This window comes from Glandiceps talaboti, chromosome 3, assembly GCF_964340395.1.
Source record: "Glandiceps talaboti chromosome 3, keGlaTala1.1, whole genome shotgun sequence".
Classification (NCBI taxonomy): Eukaryota; Metazoa; Hemichordata; class Enteropneusta; family Spengelidae; genus Glandiceps; species Glandiceps talaboti.
In genome coordinates this window covers 10,681,292-10,699,949 of record NC_135551.1, presented here as the reverse complement: position 1 = coordinate 10,699,949, position 18,658 = coordinate 10,681,292, and the positions used below count along the sequence as shown (strand labels likewise).

Genomic DNA, 18,658 nt, shown 5'->3' with positions numbered 1-18,658 from the left:
AAGAAAGTATATATATTTCTTTAGCATTTATTTTCAAGTCCATATTATGCTATTTTTTCCCAAGACTAAGCTAAAAAAGACTCATAGTTTCTCATATTTTAGAAATAAAAAAATTGGTTGAAAACCGCAGTACAGAGTCTATCTAATGATGTATATGTTATTGATGCCTTTAAAGGGGAACACCACTCCAGGAAATAGACACATTTGGGTTCTGGAGATTCTTCTGTTTTGATGTCACCTACATATTACTTGTGATTTCAGAAAAAGCATCGGGATGATCTTGTGCCTTTATAGGATATCTTTGCTATGGGTCTTTGCATCATGGGAGTCTGCAGAATTGCACAATGAATATTCATAAGATATTTTACACAGAAGCGAATGGGTATTTAGGAGTCATGAATATGTGCAACCATGAATATATTTTCAATGATAGATAGTTTAGTATTCTGATATACCTTTTTGCACACTAAATTATTATTATCTTGAAAAATTGTTGAACCAAGATTATACAAATTTTGTAGGGTTTTTTGGTCAAACGCTAGTGAACAGTATACAAACAACTAAATAATGAAAGATAATTTGATAAAAAGAAATCGTGATACAATGACATTTTGATAATTAAGTAATGTACTCATTTTGCAACGATTCTGACACGACTCAAGAGTCGAAATGCCACTTCAAAACATTACCTATAGTGGTCAGATATAAAATGCAATTAATCAAGCTTGGTTTTGTGACATTCAGGTGCAACACATCTTCCGACTGTGAGGGGTGGGTTTCAATGTAAAATTCTCTGGTAGAACTGGAAATGAATGAAACCATTCGTAGACGTATTAGGTCCAACTCGGCCCATGGCCATATGATTAACTCGGCGTACTGTGCCAACTCGGCCCATTCAGTGATACCAACTCGGCCCACCATAGAGTTCGTTGATGGGGGTACAGTTTCTACTTTGTTGTTATATATCATGTATGTGCCCACGTATTCTGAATACACAGATACAGAAGACATGACAGACAACATTATAGAGAATAATTATTCCACCATCATTAACGGTAATGCCAGTGTCATTTAAGGTAGGAGGTGTTTTTGTATGTTTTGCATAAAATACGGAATCAACTGGTTTCAAGGCTGATATATTCTATACCGGAATATACTGTAATTGCATCTGGGGAAAATGGAAATAAATTTAGGTTGCATACTGGTACAGGCCAAGTTGGTGGGCCGTGTTGGCAGGGGGCAGGCAGAGTTGGCGATGGGCCAAATTGGTCGTTAACCACATGTTGACTAGTCAAGATCACAGACAAGGTTTCCTGTTGTGTGGTATGATGTACCAAAATATATTTGAATTTTGCATATTCAAATAAAAACGTTAAGTTTGGTGTATTTTTAATTCCAAATACATGTAACTTTCACTAAATCCATCATTTTAGATACTGTAATAGCGTAAACCTCAATTGACATCTCTTCTTTAATGCCAGTAAAGTCAATTTATGAATTACTTGTAGGAATACTGATCTTACGGCAATTTGATGAAGCATACTTCATCACCAAAAATATTGGTTGCTTTTCGCTCATAGTTTCCTTAATTCCTGGCGGGGAAGTTTACAAATTTCTAAAAAAGATGAATTCTTATGTGCTTTAAATGACCATAGAAAAAAATCTCGCAAGGTATTTGTGTATTACTAAATGTATGCATACTATAATGTCATTTAGTACTCAAAGACGTTTCTTTTTATGTACAATTTCAGTCAAATTTATTCAAATGTACATGTATGCAAATGTAACAGGTAATATCTCATCATTTCACTTTGCGTGTTTTTTGGATTCAGTACCATAAAATTACTCTACAAAGGTGAAATATTTTCAAGTGACGTTTTATGAAAAGACTAAAAAGAAGTCCACTTTCATTCATTCCACTCATTCCTCCACTGAAAACATATTCTTGTTAACAAGTTTTGTACCAAGAAAGTCAATGTTATCACAGAGAAATCGTGTAAAAAAATAACAAAAAATGTTGATTAGTCTTTCAAATTCACCATTTAGACAATTAAACTTGTACATCAAATTACAATTCTTACAAGCAAATCTTTGAAATACAAATAACAATTGCCATAAAACGTAAAATATGCTAATTATGGTAATCATTATACATGAATTTATTTGTTACAAGATTGTCCAGAAAATGAGTCATTAATGTCTTGAAAAACTTACAAAATCTTGAAAATTGTCCACAACATGTTAATAGGGCTACTAAGTGACTTTAAGTATTCATATTTTTATGCCAAAATTTAACATGTGTTACGTATATGCCTCATTATAAGGGAGAACACTACCATGGTTTCTGAGAACCATGGGAAATAAAATAAAATAAAATGTTTATCATCTTAAGCTTATATGGCTAGCTTAGCACATGTCTTCTTATGTTGCTCTCTTTATTGTGAAAACCTTGCCACAAACATATGACATTTGATTATTTTCTGTTGAATGTAGGTAAGACCATAAGTATGTAAAGAATATTCAGTGTGCTGCATTGGTGAAACCTTTTCTTTTAAAAACATGTACTAATAGTATGGTTTCTGATAAGTGCCTTTGAGCAGTAACTTTGTTTAAACCTTTTGCAACAATCTACATACAACATATTCTATGTTTCTAGCTTCTCTTTACATTCTATTAGACTGCCAATATACTAAAGACCTTTACACCATGTGTTTTTTTTTTACACATGAGAGTGCTTTCATCTGTGTGTTTTAATACATGTGTTCAGAGATACTTTGTTTGAACCCTTTCCCACACTCTTTGCACAAATGGTCTTTCGTTTCTATGGATTCTTATGTGGCCCTTCAGAATTAAACCTCTTGCGCATGCCACATTAATTACATACAAAAGGCTTTTCATTTGCATGTATCCCTATATGTGTCTTCAGTATACTGCTCTATCTTCTTTACATACTTATGGTCTTTCATTTGTATGGATTCTTTTATGTCTGTTTAAATGGGTATTGCTATTAAACCCTTTACCACACTCCTTACATACACATGGTCGTTCATTTGTATGGATTCTTCTATGTTTTATTAAATCACCACTGCTATGAAACCCTTTACCACACTCCTTACATACAAATGGTCTCTCATTTCTGTGGATTCTTCTATGTATCGTTAAATAGCTACTAGTACGAAACCCTTTACCACACTCCTCACATACAAATGGTCTTTCATTTGTGTGGATTCTTCTGTGTATCTTTAAATGTTCCTTGCCAATAAACCCTTTACCACATTCCTTACAAACAAATGGTCTTTCATTTGTATGGATTCTTCCATGTATCGTCAAATTGGTATTGCTTTTAAACCCTTTACCACACTCCCTACATACAAATGGTCTTTCATTTCCATGTGTCCTTATGTGAGCCTTCAGTGCGCTTTTTTGAGTAAATGCTTTATCACATTCATGACATACAAATGGTCGTTCATTTGTATGGATTCTACTATGTATCTTTAAATTGCCACGCGTGCTAAACCCTTTACCACACTCTTCACATATTATTAATTGTCTTTCATTTGTATGGATTCTTGTATGTATCGTTAAATTGGCATTGCTATTAAACCCTTTACCACACTCCTTGCATACAAATGGTCTTTTATTTGTATGGATTATCATGTGTAATTTTAGAGTGTCACTTCTGCCAAACCCTTTACCGCACTCCTTACATACAAATGGTCTTTCATTTGTATGGATTATCATGTGTAATTTTAGAGTGTCACTTCTGCCAAACCCTTTACCACACTCCTTACATACAAATGGTCTTTCATTTGTATGGACTGGCATGTGTAATTTTAGAGTGCCACTTCTACCAAACCCTTTACCACACTCCTTACATACAAATGGTCTATCATTCTTATGGATTCTTCTATGTATCTCTAAATTGCCACGACTTCTAAACCCTTTACCACACTCATTACATACAAATGGTCTTTCATTTGTATGGATTTTTCTATGTGTCGTTAAATTACCATTGCTATTAAACCCTTTACCACACTCATTACATACAAATTGTCTTTCATTTGCATGTGTCCGTATGTGTGCCTTCAGGGTGCTGCTTTGAGTAAATGCTTTATCACATTCTTTACATACAAATGGTCGTTCATTTGTATGGATTCTTCTATGTCTCTTTAAATGGCTACTGCCATTAAACCCTTTACCACACTCCTTACATACACATGGTCGTTCATTTGTATGGATTCTTCTATGTCTCGTTAAATTGACATTGCTATTAAACCCTTTACCACACTCCTCACATACACATGGTCTTTCATTTGTGTGGATTCTTCTGTGTATCTTTAGATGTTCATTGCTATTAAACCCTTTACCACATTCCTCACATACAAATGGTCTTTCATTTGTATGGATTCTTCGGTGTACCTTTAAATGTTCTTTGCTATTAAACCCTTTACCACACTCTTTACATACAAATGGTCTTTCATTTGTATGGATTCTTGTATGTATCGTTAAATTGGCATTGCTATTAAACCCTTTCCCACACTCCCTACACACAAATGGTCTTTCCTTTGCATGTATCCTCATGTGTGCCTTCAGTGTGCCATTTTGCATAAATGCTTTACCACATTCTTTACATGAATGTGGTCTTTCATTTGTATGGATACTTCTATGTACCTTTAAGTTGCTATGGCTATTAAACCCTTTACCACACTCCGTACATACAAATGGTCTTTCATTTTTGTGGTTTCTGAAGTGTGCCTCTCCTTTATCATTTTGATTAGATTCTTTACCATACTGTTTGGGGACATATGACTTTTCAAGTTTATGGAAGCTAACATGACTGTTCAGATCACTATTTTGGTAGAATCCTTTACCACACTCTTTACATACAAATGGTCTTTTACTTGTGCTGATATTGCGTTTCTCCAAATCACTACTTGAAGGAGAATCTTTACCAATCTCTGGCTGTCCAAATGACTTTTTGTTTCTCAATGCCATACATGTACCATGATTCCTAACTCCACTATGTTTGTTTGGGTTAACTGAAGTTTTACACAAAATATTATCTTTATCACTGATGCCTGAATGTGAACTGCCGACACGTATCCTTTCAACAGTATCTGCATGCAGTGTGACTTGAATGATTTGAGTTGAGTCTTGTTGATACTGGTCATCTGTGGTTTCTGATTTCACACATCTACCCTCTCCAGTTGTTACCTCCTCTGAGTCTTGCTGATACTGGTCATATGTGGTTTCTGATTTCATGCATCTATCCTGTCCAGTTGCCATCTCCTCTATGTCTTGTTGATACTCATCATCTGTGGTTTCTGATGTCACAGATCTATCCTGTCCAGTTGTCATCTCCTCTGAGTCTTGTTGATACTCATCATCTGTGGTTTCTGATGTCACAGATCTATCCTGTCCAGTTGTCATCTCATCTGAGTCTTGTTCACAATGTTCATCTATGGTTTCTGTTTTCACACATCTATCCCGTCCAGTTGCCACCTCCTCTGAGTCTTGTTGATACTGTTCATCTATGGTTTCTGATGTCACACATCTATCCTGTCCAGTTGTCATCTCCTCAGAGTCTTGTTCACACGGTTCATCTATGGTTTCTGTTTTCACACATCTATCCCGTTCAGTTGTCATCTCCTCTGAGTCTTGTTCACACTGTTCATCTATGGTTTCTGATTTCACACATCTATCCCGTCCAGTTGTTACCTCCTCTGAGTCTTGTAGATATTCATCATCTATGGTTTCTGGTGTCACACATCTGTCCTCTCCAGTTATCATCTCCTCTGAGTCTTGTTCATACTGTTCATCTATGGTTTCTGTTTTCACACATCTATAGGTAAAAGTAAAACATAGGTAAAAATACCAAGCTGATGAATATTTTTGGTCATAGGTAGAAATGTTTAAGAAATGACTGACATGCGAGTGTTTACCTAAACAATCAGTAAATATCACTTTTTAATAACACATTGTCATACATCCTTCTGTGATTGGCTTAGAATTTGTTACTGGGTATGAAGTATTGACCCACACAGACCTAAACTTGCATTACAATGGGTACTATTTGTTTTTCTTATTTTAGGACCTACGTAATTAATGTTGTCCTACCAGACCAATGAAGGCTTTGATTGTCCATTTGGGGGCACTTGAAAAACTGAGATTACATTGCAACTACATGTATACAGTGACTCCACAAGACATACTTCAGGCTATCCTACACCTAATCTGTAAAGTACACACCATGACAGGTTGTCCTCACATCTCAGTCAACCCCTTTGAGATAGAGTAGGCCGAGGAGTGACATGACATATCCTAGTCTATTCTACATGTAGATGTGAAATACATGTACAGTGAATGTAAATGCTACTTGGGTGGTACTTCCATGCTTACCTGCAATAATTGTAGTGTTTGTTGTGATTTTGAGTGTCTTTTCTTTTGTTTTGTGCTTTTTTCTTTCCTATGTTTAACTGGAACCAAACGCTACAATTCCTGTAACGTTCATAGACAGAAGCAATTTCAGATCTGAATCACAAAATTGGGTGGATTTTTTGGCTAAATTACATCTTACCTGCCAAAAAATCTGACATTTCCTAACTTCAACATTAATTACGGAGCATTCAAGACCCAAGAAAGCATTGTGAAACATGTAATATGCTGACATCTCACTCAACTTTTCAGCATGATCGCGTCTATTTGTATTAACATTACAGGAATTTTAGTGTTTGCTTCCAGTTATATATCAGCACGAAAAAAAGGGGCAAAAACCAAAGAAAATACCCTCAAAATCACAACAAACACTACAGTACTTCCATGCTACATGTATGAGCTTTTGAAAATTTGGGACGACAAACTGATGTCTAATACGGTCTATTGACAAGGTAGTCTCTCACCACTGGGGGGCTCTGCCTACAAGACCTCCCCAGTGTTAGCAGGAGGTTTTGAAAACCATTAGACATTTTGGCTACTGTTAACCAATTTCAATTAGCCAAATTGAAAACTGATTAGCCAAAATTTCATACTTCAAGTTTACAAATTCATTCTTTGCCATGAGCATTCAAAATTAATTCAAAATAAATACTACTACAACAAAGGTATGTTCAATGTTTTATTCATTGCAAATGAGAGTCTGGGAACACCATGTTCTAACTACCCTGCAATGGAAGTCACACGGTACATTTCTTCCAAGCATAAAAATGGGCTTACGAGGCTTGTTTGTTGTAATCAATACATGTAGCTCGCGCAGCGTCTCAATGACTAGTACGCATGCGCATCCTATATACTGAGCAATGTTTTTTGGTGGTTTTACCAAAGGATGCATTGCTGCGCAATGACTACACATGCACATTCTATTACACTACGTGCATTCTCCACACGGAGTGCGCTATCTACAATAGCATCGTATTGGATACTCTGACAAAAATAAATGCAAATCCACGCAAGTCAAATGAAAATTAATTACAATCACATGATTTCAACATGTCAATTAAGGATATGTGATTTGCCGAACGCGTGTTCGTACCCATTCGGAAGACTTTGAATCTTACTGATGATGAACGTGTGAAGCTATCATCATATATTCACATTGAGTGTGGAGGTCAACTTTTGAAAGTGAAGATGAATATGAATGATAGCTTCACACTTGTGGTTTTCCAGACTCTCGTTTGGGGAGGTCACGTAGGCAGAGCCCCCAGCGGTGAGAGTCTGGGTAACCGAGACAATAAACAAGGGCTTTGTGACATCGTTCTTGAAAAAAAATCACCGCCATTGTGCAATTTTTCGTGAAATAAATGAACGAAATGCAGACCATATAAATTAAGCTGACTTACTTCATCGTAACAGACGTAGACTGTGGTACATCATCATCCAGGGTGTCATACATGTACTCTGTCGATGTCTCCATTGTGACTTGTCTTCGGTAACTGCCGTCACCACCTTGTTGTTGACAATCATTCGGGAAGCATTCCTCACAACATTGCCTGTGAATTTTTATCAAATGCAAAGCAAACACACTATTTGGAACTTCTGAGTAGCCAATAGCTTTAATGCTATGCCAAGCATCGTACGCAACATCTAGATCAATCTGTCTAACGTGCACACCGATAGGCATGGGCGACGCCATGTTTGCTCGGAGTAAACCGTGGTGTATTGTGGGATAATTGGGACTGGCTACAGCAAGTTCGGATTTAGTCTATCAGCTAGCCCTCGGATGTTCTTCCGATAAAATACGACACACAGCCGAACAACGCTATCGATCGAGGATGGAACATCTCGGGCAGGCCCTCACATGCGAACTTCGTTCGCTTATAGTTATAGCATCGAAAGAAAGCCCGAACGTCTAGCAGCAAGACTAGTTCGGATTGAGTGGTCTCTCCAATGCTTCACAGCCCAAAAAACACACCATTTATTGGTAGGTCGCCAAGCTGTCACATGAGTGCATGCCGGCCGTGTAATTTATTAACAGATGTAACAAAGTGCAAAATACAATTGCAAAACACTCCTTCAAAAAATTAAAACGAAAAGAAAACATTTCAACAAACAAACAGATTGAGCCCTACAGCCCCTTCAACCGTACATAAGACCGCCCAGGAAAAACCAGACTAAAACCCATTGGGAAAAAGTCTGGAAACCTGTACCCGACACATTGTCTAATGCACATCTGGGGAGGTTTCGGGTGTCTTCCTTACTGGCTCTGGTTCCTAGAACTGAACTCCTTTGCTAAAGGAGCAATACTAACTAAGTTTACATAAGTTCAAAACTCAAACAAACTGGCTGCACTGTGACGGGTGCTGGCCTAGAATGGTTCAAATTCCCCGCTTCCCTCACTTAAATACTGTCACCCACGTGACTTTTTCCACGTCTCCCATTGGCTGTTCTCACAACGTCCAGACAATAATTTTCCTCTATACTAGCGAAACGCGGAAAATTTAATGTCTCTCCAATGCTTCACAGCCCAAAAAACACACCATTTATTGGTAGGTCGCCAAGCTGTCACATAGAATCTAAAGAACGGGAAGTCGTTCGGTTTTTTTTTTTTTTTTTTTTTTTTTTTTAAAAAACCTAACTTCTGAGTGACTTCTAATCTGTGTTCTAAGGAATCCTCAATGTACCCATCCTTAGCCGTATCAGACTTCCACCTACCGTGGCGTTTCCAACACCTATCCCCGATGGCAGCATTTGCTGCGGCGGTGGCACCCCCTGCCCTCAGTGAGTGCAACCCCAGCACCCTGCTAGCGCCACACACTTCCCTCAAGCGACTAACGATGGTCTCCCGTGCCCGAGTATAACTCAACTTCTTGTTTTTTCCCACTAACTTGCAGACAGATTTTGATCGAACCACTGGTTTAAAGAGAAAATCGGAAATACAAAAATTAATTGAAGCTGCGGTTGAATACCGCTGTAACAAAGCAAATTGACATGCAAAAGATCCTACTTTGGCAATTACAACGCTGTTTCCTTGACGATACTGGTCAGTTTTACTATGGGTAATATTCAGGCGAAAATAATTTTCATACAGTGTAACGTCACAACACCTTAAATTGCTGACTTCATTAAATCTGAGAAAACCTGTAAAACACAGCAAAATCATACATAAATCCCGAATAATAAGCAAGTCTGTGGAGTCTTTGTATTTTTCACAGAGTGCACGAACTTCCTCTACTGAAACTGGGTCTTTCCTTGACTTTGGAGCTTGATGTGTCCGTTTGGAGGTTTCTACAAGGCTTATAATGAAAGGATGTGTTGTAGGATCCTCAAGTCCTGAGACGGAGTGTGCCCATTTAATTCCGTAGACATGACTAGAAATAACTGAAGCTGATACATTACATTCTAATAAGTGTGTAATAAACAAGGCAACGTGAATTGGATTGGCTGGAAGTGCACTTTGCCCTTTCGGTGAAATAAATGTTTCCCATTTCTTGAAATAAGAAAAATACTTCTTAACGGTGTTGTCACTACGAGAATCTAAGAGGTAGTATGGTAATATATATAGTATTTTATTTGCCACAAACTCAAAATCATATCAATATAACAAAAGAGAAAAAGTAAAAAAGACAGTGGAATAAATATTACACATAAACTGATGGATGAATACAGAGTTTATGGCTGGACCACAAAAATAGTTTGAAACAAACTAGTCAAGTTTGTGGCCCATACTACAATTGATTAAACAAAATAATCAAAGCAAAAACAAAAACAAATTTGAAATTAAAACAAAAACAAACAAAAAACAAACAAAACGCGTTCATCAAAAAATATATAACTGGCATTAAATGCAATGTAAGGTAGAAAAAGCTGAATTAATTTTGTAACAAATACTGTTTTAACTGAGATTTAAAAGTAGTCCTGGATTGTATTTTTTTCAATTCTTCAGGTAAGGAGTTCCAATGTTTTGCAGCTGCATACTGAAAATTGTGTTGCGTCAAAGTAAGATTTACTTTGGGAATGTAAAAGTTATCTCTCGCTGTATTCCGAGTGTGATACGTATTTGGTGGTGTGTTAAAGTAGTCGTTAACTGTTTGCGGGAAGTGACCGGCCCTCAAATCAAAAATAAATAAAGAAGTATTAAATTTGCATTGCTGGTGGACATTTAGAATTCCTAGTTGCTGAAAAAGAGGGGAGGAGGGAGCATCAATATTTGAAAAAGTTATAAAGCGAATAACTTTCTTTTGAAGGTTTAAGATAGGCTTGAGAAATGTATTGTATGTATTGCCCCATATCTCTATACAATATGAGATATGGGGCAAGATCATAGAGTTATACAACAGAAGAAGAGTAGATTTAGGTACGTAATAGCGAATTGTCCGGCTAAACGATGCAGTTCGGGATTTACTTCCCTGGTGACCTTGCTCCCACATGCTGCGCTTTCCACTCTGTCTGCTAACTTTAGACCTGCAATTGGAAAAGGAGAGACAGAAAATGAACGTAATTACATTCTCCCTTACTAGCCAGAGGCCTAGCAAAAACTAACATGGGCGGCATACAAATCGAAGTTCAGTTTCTGCCCATTAAAGATGCCGTTATTACCGTTACCCGGGCTTATAACACCTAAGGTTGGAAGTACTAAAATGGCTTTAACAAAGCCTGCAAAACTGTTTCCTTGCGGACACATGAAAGGCCAAAACGGAGCAGATTTCCAGCAGGGAAAAATTAACGTCCCCTTGGCCCGATCGCATTCTAGTTTTTTCAGTGCCCTTAGGATTAACCTGGGTGGCGGGACTAGCCAATTATTGTCTCCCGTGTGACCCCAGTCTTGGGAGAAGGTGTCTACTGCTTCAGTGCCTGGGCACCACCACCGAGAATTAAATCTGGTACACTTAGTATTGTAGTTGGCTGCAAACCTGTCTATTGTATAAGTACCCCACATCCCATTAAGCATGTTAAACACTGACGTGTTGATACTCCAGTCATCACTGTCTGTGCACCTGCTGAGCCAATCAGCTTGCGAATTTTCTTTTCGTGGCACCCATTTTGGGACTATTGCCGTTTCTATTGTTTCACATACAGCCGATATATTCAAAGCTGTTGACTGTAATTCTGGTACTCTACTGCCGTATGGGATACCAAATGTATTATACTATTGCCCTGAGTTGTCAGGTAATATGGTTAACGACATATAAATATGTATATAGATGATAAATTTAATCCGTTTATGTGGTGTGTGACATTCTCTCTAATTGAATCAACACTTTAAGATGCCAGTGCAAATCAACTTTCATCTCTTGCCAGCCAATCAGTAAATAAAACCAAAAAACACTCAATTAAATGTGCAAGCCTATTTGTTGGGCTAATATTTTTTCATGACCTTTAAACTTTTTTTCAAGTCCAGCATGGCTGTAGTGATCTTTTTCAAAGTTGGCACATTAGGCTTGTGTATCATGGTATTCACATGCACACTATATTGTTTAAAAATAACCATGGATGACACTAGGAGGTTATTTTGTGCTTACACTTGTCTGTGGTGTTTATCACATCTAGAGCCAAACACCATGAAGCACGAACTGATTTCTTTTGATTGTACTTTCCTCAAATGTACATTATATAAAAAGATTATTTGTAAATGAGTCATTGACAATAATTGGTTTTGTATTGCTATGGTTGTCATTTATATGAAGTCCATTTTCTGTTCACAGGTGGTGTACCGGTAGATTGCCTGCAGACAACACCATGGAATATCGATGAATTGGAAGACCATGCATGTTTACCAAATTATGTGGGCGGCTGTCATGTTGATAGGTATTTGGATAACCTTATGACAGAAGATCAACTTTTGCCAGCCACGAGTCCTTCAGAAGCTAAACTGTTATACACAACATTTTTGGAACACCATTTGTAATAGCTCTTTTATTGTTTCCTACAAGAGAAAAAACAAATATTGTAACTTGACAGCTGCCATGACTATCTTTAAATTTGGATATTAACATTTTTGCCCTGAACAAGATTAACAATCGGTTATCCTGAAATTAACTTTTGACATTTGATAAAACAATGATACTTGTAAATGATACACATTCACACTTTTGAACCATATATGGCGATACTATTATTTCCATGATTCCAAGTCAAAGGTAGGATTTCGTCATTAATAAGATTGCAGTCATACTGGGCTCATCAGTAGTACAGCATAAAATGATACTGACTACTGTTGGCCAGTATGTAAGCCAATTAGTTTTTATTACTGATATCAAAAACGTTGCGATTCTCTAATGGTGGATAGGAGCAATGTGTGCACTACATTGTTCACAATTTAGACAATTAATTCACTAGTGACTGACTAGTATAGCTGAAACATGGAAATGTCTTGTTTATCATTGGACATGTACATGTAGTCCATATTTTAGCGCAACTGAACTGAAGTTCAGTATTGCTATAGTCATTGTGTGTGTGTGTGTGTGTGTGTGTGTGTATGTGTGTAAACGACAAAGTCAAAAACCGCCAGACGGATTGGCTTGATATTTGGTGGGGACGTTACTTATGGTGTTCTAATGAAAAATTGTTCAAATGAAAATGATCGCCTCAGAAATGTGCATTTTACATGTCAAAATGTGATTTGTTGTATTACAAAATGCTTTGACATCAGCCTGGAAATAAAAAAATTCTTGTTTTATTGATGCAATGAAATTTGTACAGTTTGTACAAAGAATAAGAAGTCACACATTTTATGGGGAAAGAAAAATAGTCATATCAAGACCTCCATGATCATACTGTGTTTGCCATGATATTTGATGGGTGTATTACCTTGTGTGTCTAGTTGGGAAATTGTTCAAATCAAAATGATCTTACTACCGGTGTGTGATTTGGGTCGAAAAATGTAATTTTTAGGGGTGTCTAAGCGTTCAAAAAATGTATGCAAATAAGCCTAGCAACAAGACCACGCCCATAGCAACAGCCAAGTGATCACCTATACCTAGCATGGATCAGCATATGGGGAGGATTTTTAAAAACTACAGTTGTGCTACAACGCCATTGGCGCTTTTTTTTGTATTGTATGCTGAATACTGTTGAAGTATTGGTCAAATATGTAAAGCAAACAGTTACGTTACTGTGATGTTTATGTTATTAAAAATTTAACCCACCTTAAACTTGGCAAAATCCTTGGCTGTTCAATATGCCAAACTCCAACGAGTCTTTGAATATGTCATATGAGTTGACAATAGGCATATTTGCACATGTATTGGCTATTGGTAATAGCTTCAGTCCTTCCCCACACCCATCAGCCCTTCGAAAATCCAAGGTTGGGGAAGGACTGAAGCCAAGTGGGGGTATTCCATCAAGCCCTGTTGCAAATACGACCAGAGCTTTCAATGTAACCTCTGCTTCACCCTCTGTAAATTGGAAATAAAAGGAAATACATGTGCTCTGATAATGTAATTCAAGATTAAATTTTCAATTGCTTTTCAACGGTAATTGTCACCCTTCCACATGCTATATATGCAACCTGAAATGAACTGAAAATGCTTCCATGGATTGATGGATGGATGGATAAAAGTTATTTATAGGTTATTTAATAAATAGGAAGATTTGTTTGTGACTTTTGTTGTTACTCCTGCAATAACAATGATCACAATGAAATGTGTAACATTTGATACATTTCTTGGACCAACATTCTAATTTTGTGCTAAATATCTTCATCTTTGAAACTTTTTATCCAATAGCTTTACTACATTTAGTTTGTTGTGGGAGCACAGTATCACTGTCGCTATTTTTATACAACAAGTCTTCATGGAAGATATATCCCCAAAAAAGTTTTTCTTGTAGTGACTACAAGTTCTTTAGTTTGTACATTACGTCGCAGGCTGTCAGTTGAAAAAGGACAACAACTATGACATGGCCTTTCAGCCATTTCAAAAGATACACTGACAACGCCTGAAAGGGTTCTTCATTTCTTATCTATTATGTGTAGATCCTTGACAATTTCAGGCACATTAGCATTATAATATTTATATTATCTTAATGATTTCAAAATAGGAAGACATAGCTATTTGACCCTGAAGATGAAGGGCAAGGTCAAACATCAGTGTTTCATTAGAAAGCTCATCATTTATAACCACAATGAAGGCACTTGTATAGGGTCTCTATCTGTTTAGTGTCAAGAATTATTGACTAAAATGTGAATATTATAATATTTATAATATTTATATATAATATAATATAAATATAATATTTATATATAATATAATATTTATGATACATTACAAAATGCTTTACTTTGATGTCAATGGCTCTAAGTCGGCTAAATTGCATCATATCCCAAAACAAATTGACGTGTATATACACTTGCTGTAAAGTACTAAATAAAAAGAACACTAACTGCAATGAGTAACATTTGTTAAGAATGTTAAAAAAAAAAACAATTGCATCGCCATACCACTTTAGACAACATTTCCTGACTAGAAATGTTTTTGTTTTTTTTTGTGGCCTACCGGAAAAATGCCAATAACTTATTAAAACTAAAAGCTACATCAATAATATTTTCAGGACAGGTGTGCTTTGGTATCGCAAATGTATGTACCAAATAAAATGTATGAATTTGAAGAGTGCATTCTTGAGATATTGCCTAATTTACCGAAAACAATTAATTAAATACGTAAATTGCTATGTTCATGGCATGTTTACCAAAGCCTAATCAGTTCTTGCCATTACCCTACGGAACACGTCTACAACATTTCATTTGAATTGAGCCACTCATTGTATAGAAAATGGTGATACAGACACACACACAGTGTGATACACAGACTTTTAAACCCCTATTCCAAACCTTTCTTACAGATCGTAAAAACTGTATTGACCAATTTATTTGCAATAGTGAGTTACTCTATAAGAGGGTGATACATGGATACCAAGAAAACATGATGAGTTACTGTTCTTTATACAGTTTATCAGTGTTTAGTGCAATATATTGCAAAGCTTAACTGCTCACCTTCGACATCAACCAAGTAATCCCGCCAGTAACTGAGTACTGTCAGTTCTTCAGCTCTTTTATTGGACCCTTCAGGACTTAGCGAGTTAGACACATCAACAACTCCTTCAACACATCTGGCTGTCAATTTTTCATTGGTGTACATAAATATGTCACGAAACACTGCTTGATGATCGATTATACTTGTCATGACCCCAAGTGTTGATAGTCCAGCTTTAACTCAGATAGTACAGAAAATGGTAGAAACTCTTATTAGTTAAAACTCTATACAGGCAAACTGAAATGAACTTTTGAATGAGGTGGCATGCAATCTCCACGTGCCTTTGACATGTGATGTGCAATTTTCATTAGTTGACCACTGTTGTGGCCACATTTGATATTTAACATTGCAACAACCATAAGTGTTTGTAACTTGTGCTTGTTTGCAGCACCACTAAACATACATTTCGACACTTGCTGTTATTTAAATGTGATATACTGCTATGATGGCCACATTTTGCAACAAATGTTTAAAACATTAAAAAATTATAAAATTTTGTTTTCCTGTAATATGCACATGTTCCCACTTGGCAGAATACTCCAAAATTGACAAAATGAAATTATCAAACTGGCCACCACATTTACATTCAATAAACTCTGGGTATAGTCTGTTGTGCATGATTTTGTTAAAAATATTTGGCCGACATTTCACCTACTTTGTCATATATCAACATTTACCTTTTATAATCATACATGGTCCTATTGATGACAACGAATCTACTTATATCACCAACCAATTTGTCTTTGGCTTGCAATGTGGGCATGACATGTCCTGCCCCTGACATAGTTATTAATGCATCTGCATTCTCAACAGCATTTCTCAACTGCTCCTCTGTATTGGCATTCAGAATCTGCAACAATAGCCAAAAAATACACATTAGATAGTCATGGCAGGTAGTAAACGCACGGTATTTATGTATTTAAAAAAAAACTTGAAAAACCATATGTGGACTGTATGCACTCCAATGTCACTGTAACTAGGTGTGCATCCCCCCAAACTGATTATACATTGTGATGGGCAACCTGGCATTTTTACATCAGCAGCATTCCACAGTTAAAACTACCAATCTTCAAATATATTGAGTTTGACAACTTAACTCTAACAAACTATTACAAGGCTGAACTTTTGAAATAAACTATGAATTTGACAAGAGTTGGACTTGCCACATCAAGTTTCAATAAATTATATGTAGGTTAAACTGTTGGAATGTTACTATACGTATATCCTTAGTATCTGTCCCCTATCAGACACTCCCATATTACTCTACATTTATCTGAAGATGGACAAGCCTTTGTCGACTACATAACCATCAACTATAATTGTCAAAGGCCAAGGTCTTAACAGAGATGTCATCAGTGATTTAATATGGGTGTAGGCACTTGAATGCCGCTCTATGTATTACAGTGCCTAAGTTGTGCTGCCCATTGTGAAATTTCATAACAAATATGGCTGGCGTTCGGCCATATTTGGTTTGGTCACAAAACAAAGTGACACGCATATGTCTCACATAATATGTTACCTTTGGTTGGAATCAGCTGGCTCATGAGAGTGGATGCATGCAAACAGAGAGAGAGAGAGAGAGAGAGAGAGAGAGAGAGAGAGAGAGAGAGAGAGAGAGAGAGAGAGAGAGAGAGAGAGAGAGAGAGAGAGAGATGCATGGACAGAACACAATGTAATATGGGAATTGCTGGAAATAAGAAATACATACTCACTGCCAAAAGCTGCTCTTTTGTTTTATAATTAGCAATGTCTGATATGGTTGGTTTGACTGCATTTATGCCAAGTGCAAGGCTGTCATACAAAGTAGAGGAGAAAAAATGCGGCCCAGGACCACCATGAACTAATGATACTGCAATCATTCTATCAGCAATAAAGTACAAGTCTACATCCATCGCTGCAATAATAGTATTCACTATGTAAGTGCTCATAAAACTACACCCAATAAGAACCGAAAATAGCTATTGTCTGAAAACACTGACACTGTTACATGGAATATAATTACTTCACACTCAGACCAACACTAGTGTATACAGAGACCGACAAGCAAATATGTCTGCCTCAAGGAAGTATGAAAGTTCTTCAAAAATTAAAAAGGTAAATTGCAGTGCTAGACAAGAAAACAGACAATAACAGATACATTCTAGACTAGGACTGTGCTTGATTGGTGTTAACAAGGTATGGTCATTAGTATAATTGAACATGGGTTATAAATCACCATGTGAAGACATAATTTTATTGTAACTTATCTATAGCTAATCTATACACATTACGGAATTATAATTCAATTCTATATGTGACACTACTATTATTGCAAGTTATTCATCTTATGGTGATTAAATAAAGTGTTGCCATACATATGAAACGTTTATATATTTTGCATTAAGAATGCTTTACGTAAAAAAACAATGCATGTCATCAAACTATATGTCTAATGTAACTTGCATTGTACTTGCCTGTTGAATTCAGAGAGAGTAACTTGGCATGTACTGGTCCCTCGAATATAACTGAATTCTCAAGCTGGCACATTAACAATCGCAAGAATTCTCGAGTTGGGCCACCTGTATCAACAGCTCCTTCATCAAGACCTGCATCATCTGTAAACCTTACATGCATACGTTTGTATGGGCTGTACGACTTCCTGTTACAGCCTCTTATAGCACCATCCCAAACGTTTCTTCTACTGATGTTAAACCGACTGTAATTATCATCTACCGAATTGTTTATCTTGTCAGCCAGCTCTTCAAGAATAGTCTGGACATCTTCATCCTTGCTGTCAATTCTGGGACAAGAATAAACAAACCATCAATCACACAACCCCCAACTACAAAAGTACTTAGTACATGTTCAACAGGATATATCCACAAAAAATAGTGCCAATGGCGTTATAGCACAACTGTACAATCATTAAATTTTTTTACCCACATTGTGATCCATGCTTGGTATAGGTGTTCATTTGCTGATTAATTATCCAGTTACCTATCATTGTATTAAACTATGTTGATACATTGTATCTTTGTAATATATGCAATCTTTTGGCCATTGACAAGGGCGTGGTTTTGTTGCTAGGCATATTTGCATACACTTTTTGACTGTCCACTTATCTAAGAATCTTACATTTGTGAAATACATATTCCACTTGGCTGTTGCTATGGGCATGGTCATGGTTGCTAGGGATGTGTGCATACATTTTTTGA

The 18,658-nt window shown here is 36.6% G+C and overlaps 4 protein-coding genes across 4 annotated transcripts; all 4 read right to left on the bottom strand.

Moving 5' to 3' along the window:
• Positions 1–2,673: 2,673 nt before the first annotated feature.
• LOC144433026 (uncharacterized) lies at positions 2,674–8,128 on the bottom strand. Its single transcript, XM_078121338.1, has 2 exons — positions 7,836–8,128; positions 2,674–5,842 (listed from the first exon to the last, which is right to left on the bottom strand). The coding sequence occupies exons 1-2, from the start codon at positions 8,126–8,128 to the stop codon at positions 2,953–2,955; spliced, it is 3,183 nt and encodes a 1,060-aa protein (XP_077977464.1). The 3' UTR covers positions 2,674–2,952.
• A 443-nt stretch (positions 8,129–8,571) lies between these two features.
• On the bottom strand, positions 8,572–11,474 carry LOC144433025 (integrase/recombinase xerD homolog). Its single transcript, XM_078121337.1, has 4 exons — positions 11,471–11,474; positions 10,810–10,896; positions 9,072–9,993; positions 8,572–8,719 (listed from the first exon to the last, which is right to left on the bottom strand). The coding sequence occupies exons 1-4, from the start codon at positions 11,472–11,474 to the stop codon at positions 8,572–8,574; spliced, it is 1,161 nt and encodes a 386-aa protein (XP_077977463.1).
• A 739-nt stretch (positions 11,475–12,213) lies between these two features.
• Positions 12,214–15,614, bottom strand: LOC144433023 (G2/M phase-specific E3 ubiquitin-protein ligase-like). The gene is made up of 3 exons (XM_078121336.1): positions 15,425–15,614; positions 13,581–13,829; positions 12,214–12,358 (listed from the first exon to the last, which is right to left on the bottom strand). Exons 1-2 carry the CDS (start codon positions 15,612–15,614, stop codon positions 13,582–13,584), a joined length of 438 nt encoding a protein of 145 aa, XP_077977462.1. The 3' UTR covers positions 12,214–12,358; position 13,581.
• A 3-nt stretch (positions 15,615–15,617) lies between these two features.
• Positions 15,618–17,355, bottom strand: LOC144453962 (G2/M phase-specific E3 ubiquitin-protein ligase-like). Its single transcript, XM_078145334.1, has 3 exons — positions 17,177–17,355; positions 16,142–16,314; positions 15,618–15,643 (listed from the first exon to the last, which is right to left on the bottom strand). Exons 1-3 carry the CDS (start codon positions 17,321–17,323, stop codon positions 15,640–15,642), a joined length of 324 nt encoding a protein of 107 aa, XP_078001460.1. The 5' UTR covers positions 17,324–17,355; the 3' UTR covers positions 15,618–15,639.
• Positions 17,356–18,658: the final 1,303 nt, after the last annotated feature.

What these genes read in the sequence shown, in the direction of transcription:
- LOC144433026 (XM_078121338.1), bottom strand. Translation starts at nt 8,128, where the DNA reads ATGGCGTCGCCCATGCCTATCGGTGTGCACGTTAGACAGATTGATCTA. An exon ending in TCTACGTCTGTTACGATGAA is followed by an intron (nt 5,843 to 7,835) that starts GTAAGTCAGCTT and finishes TTTTACCTATAG; the next exon opens with ATGTGTGAAAACAGAAACCA.
- LOC144433025 (XM_078121337.1), bottom strand. An exon ending in CGAACTGCATCGTTTAGCCG is followed by an intron (nt 9,994 to 10,809) that starts GACAATTCGCTA and finishes ATAAAATACTAT; the next exon opens with ATATATTACCATACTACCTC. An exon ending in AGATTAGAAGTCACTCAGAA is followed by an intron (nt 8,720 to 9,071) that starts GTTAGGTTTTTT and finishes CCTTTAGCAAAG; the next exon opens with GAGTTCAGTTCTAGGAACCA.
- LOC144433023 (XM_078121336.1), bottom strand. Translation starts at nt 15,614, where the DNA reads ATGACAAGTATAATCGATCATCAAGCAGTGTTTCGTGACATATTTATG. An exon ending in TTACTTGGTTGATGTCGAAG is followed by an intron (nt 13,830 to 15,424) that starts GTGAGCAGTTAA and finishes TCCAATTTACAG; the next exon opens with AGGGTGAAGCAGAGGTTACA.
- LOC144453962 (XM_078145334.1), bottom strand. Translation starts at nt 17,323, where the DNA reads ATGATTGCAGTATCATTAGTTCATGGTGGTCCTGGGCCGCATTTTTTC. An exon ending in CAAAAGAGCAGCTTTTGGCA is followed by an intron (nt 16,315 to 17,176) that starts GTGAGTATGTAT and finishes CTATTGTTGCAG; the next exon opens with ATTCTGAATGCCAATACAGA.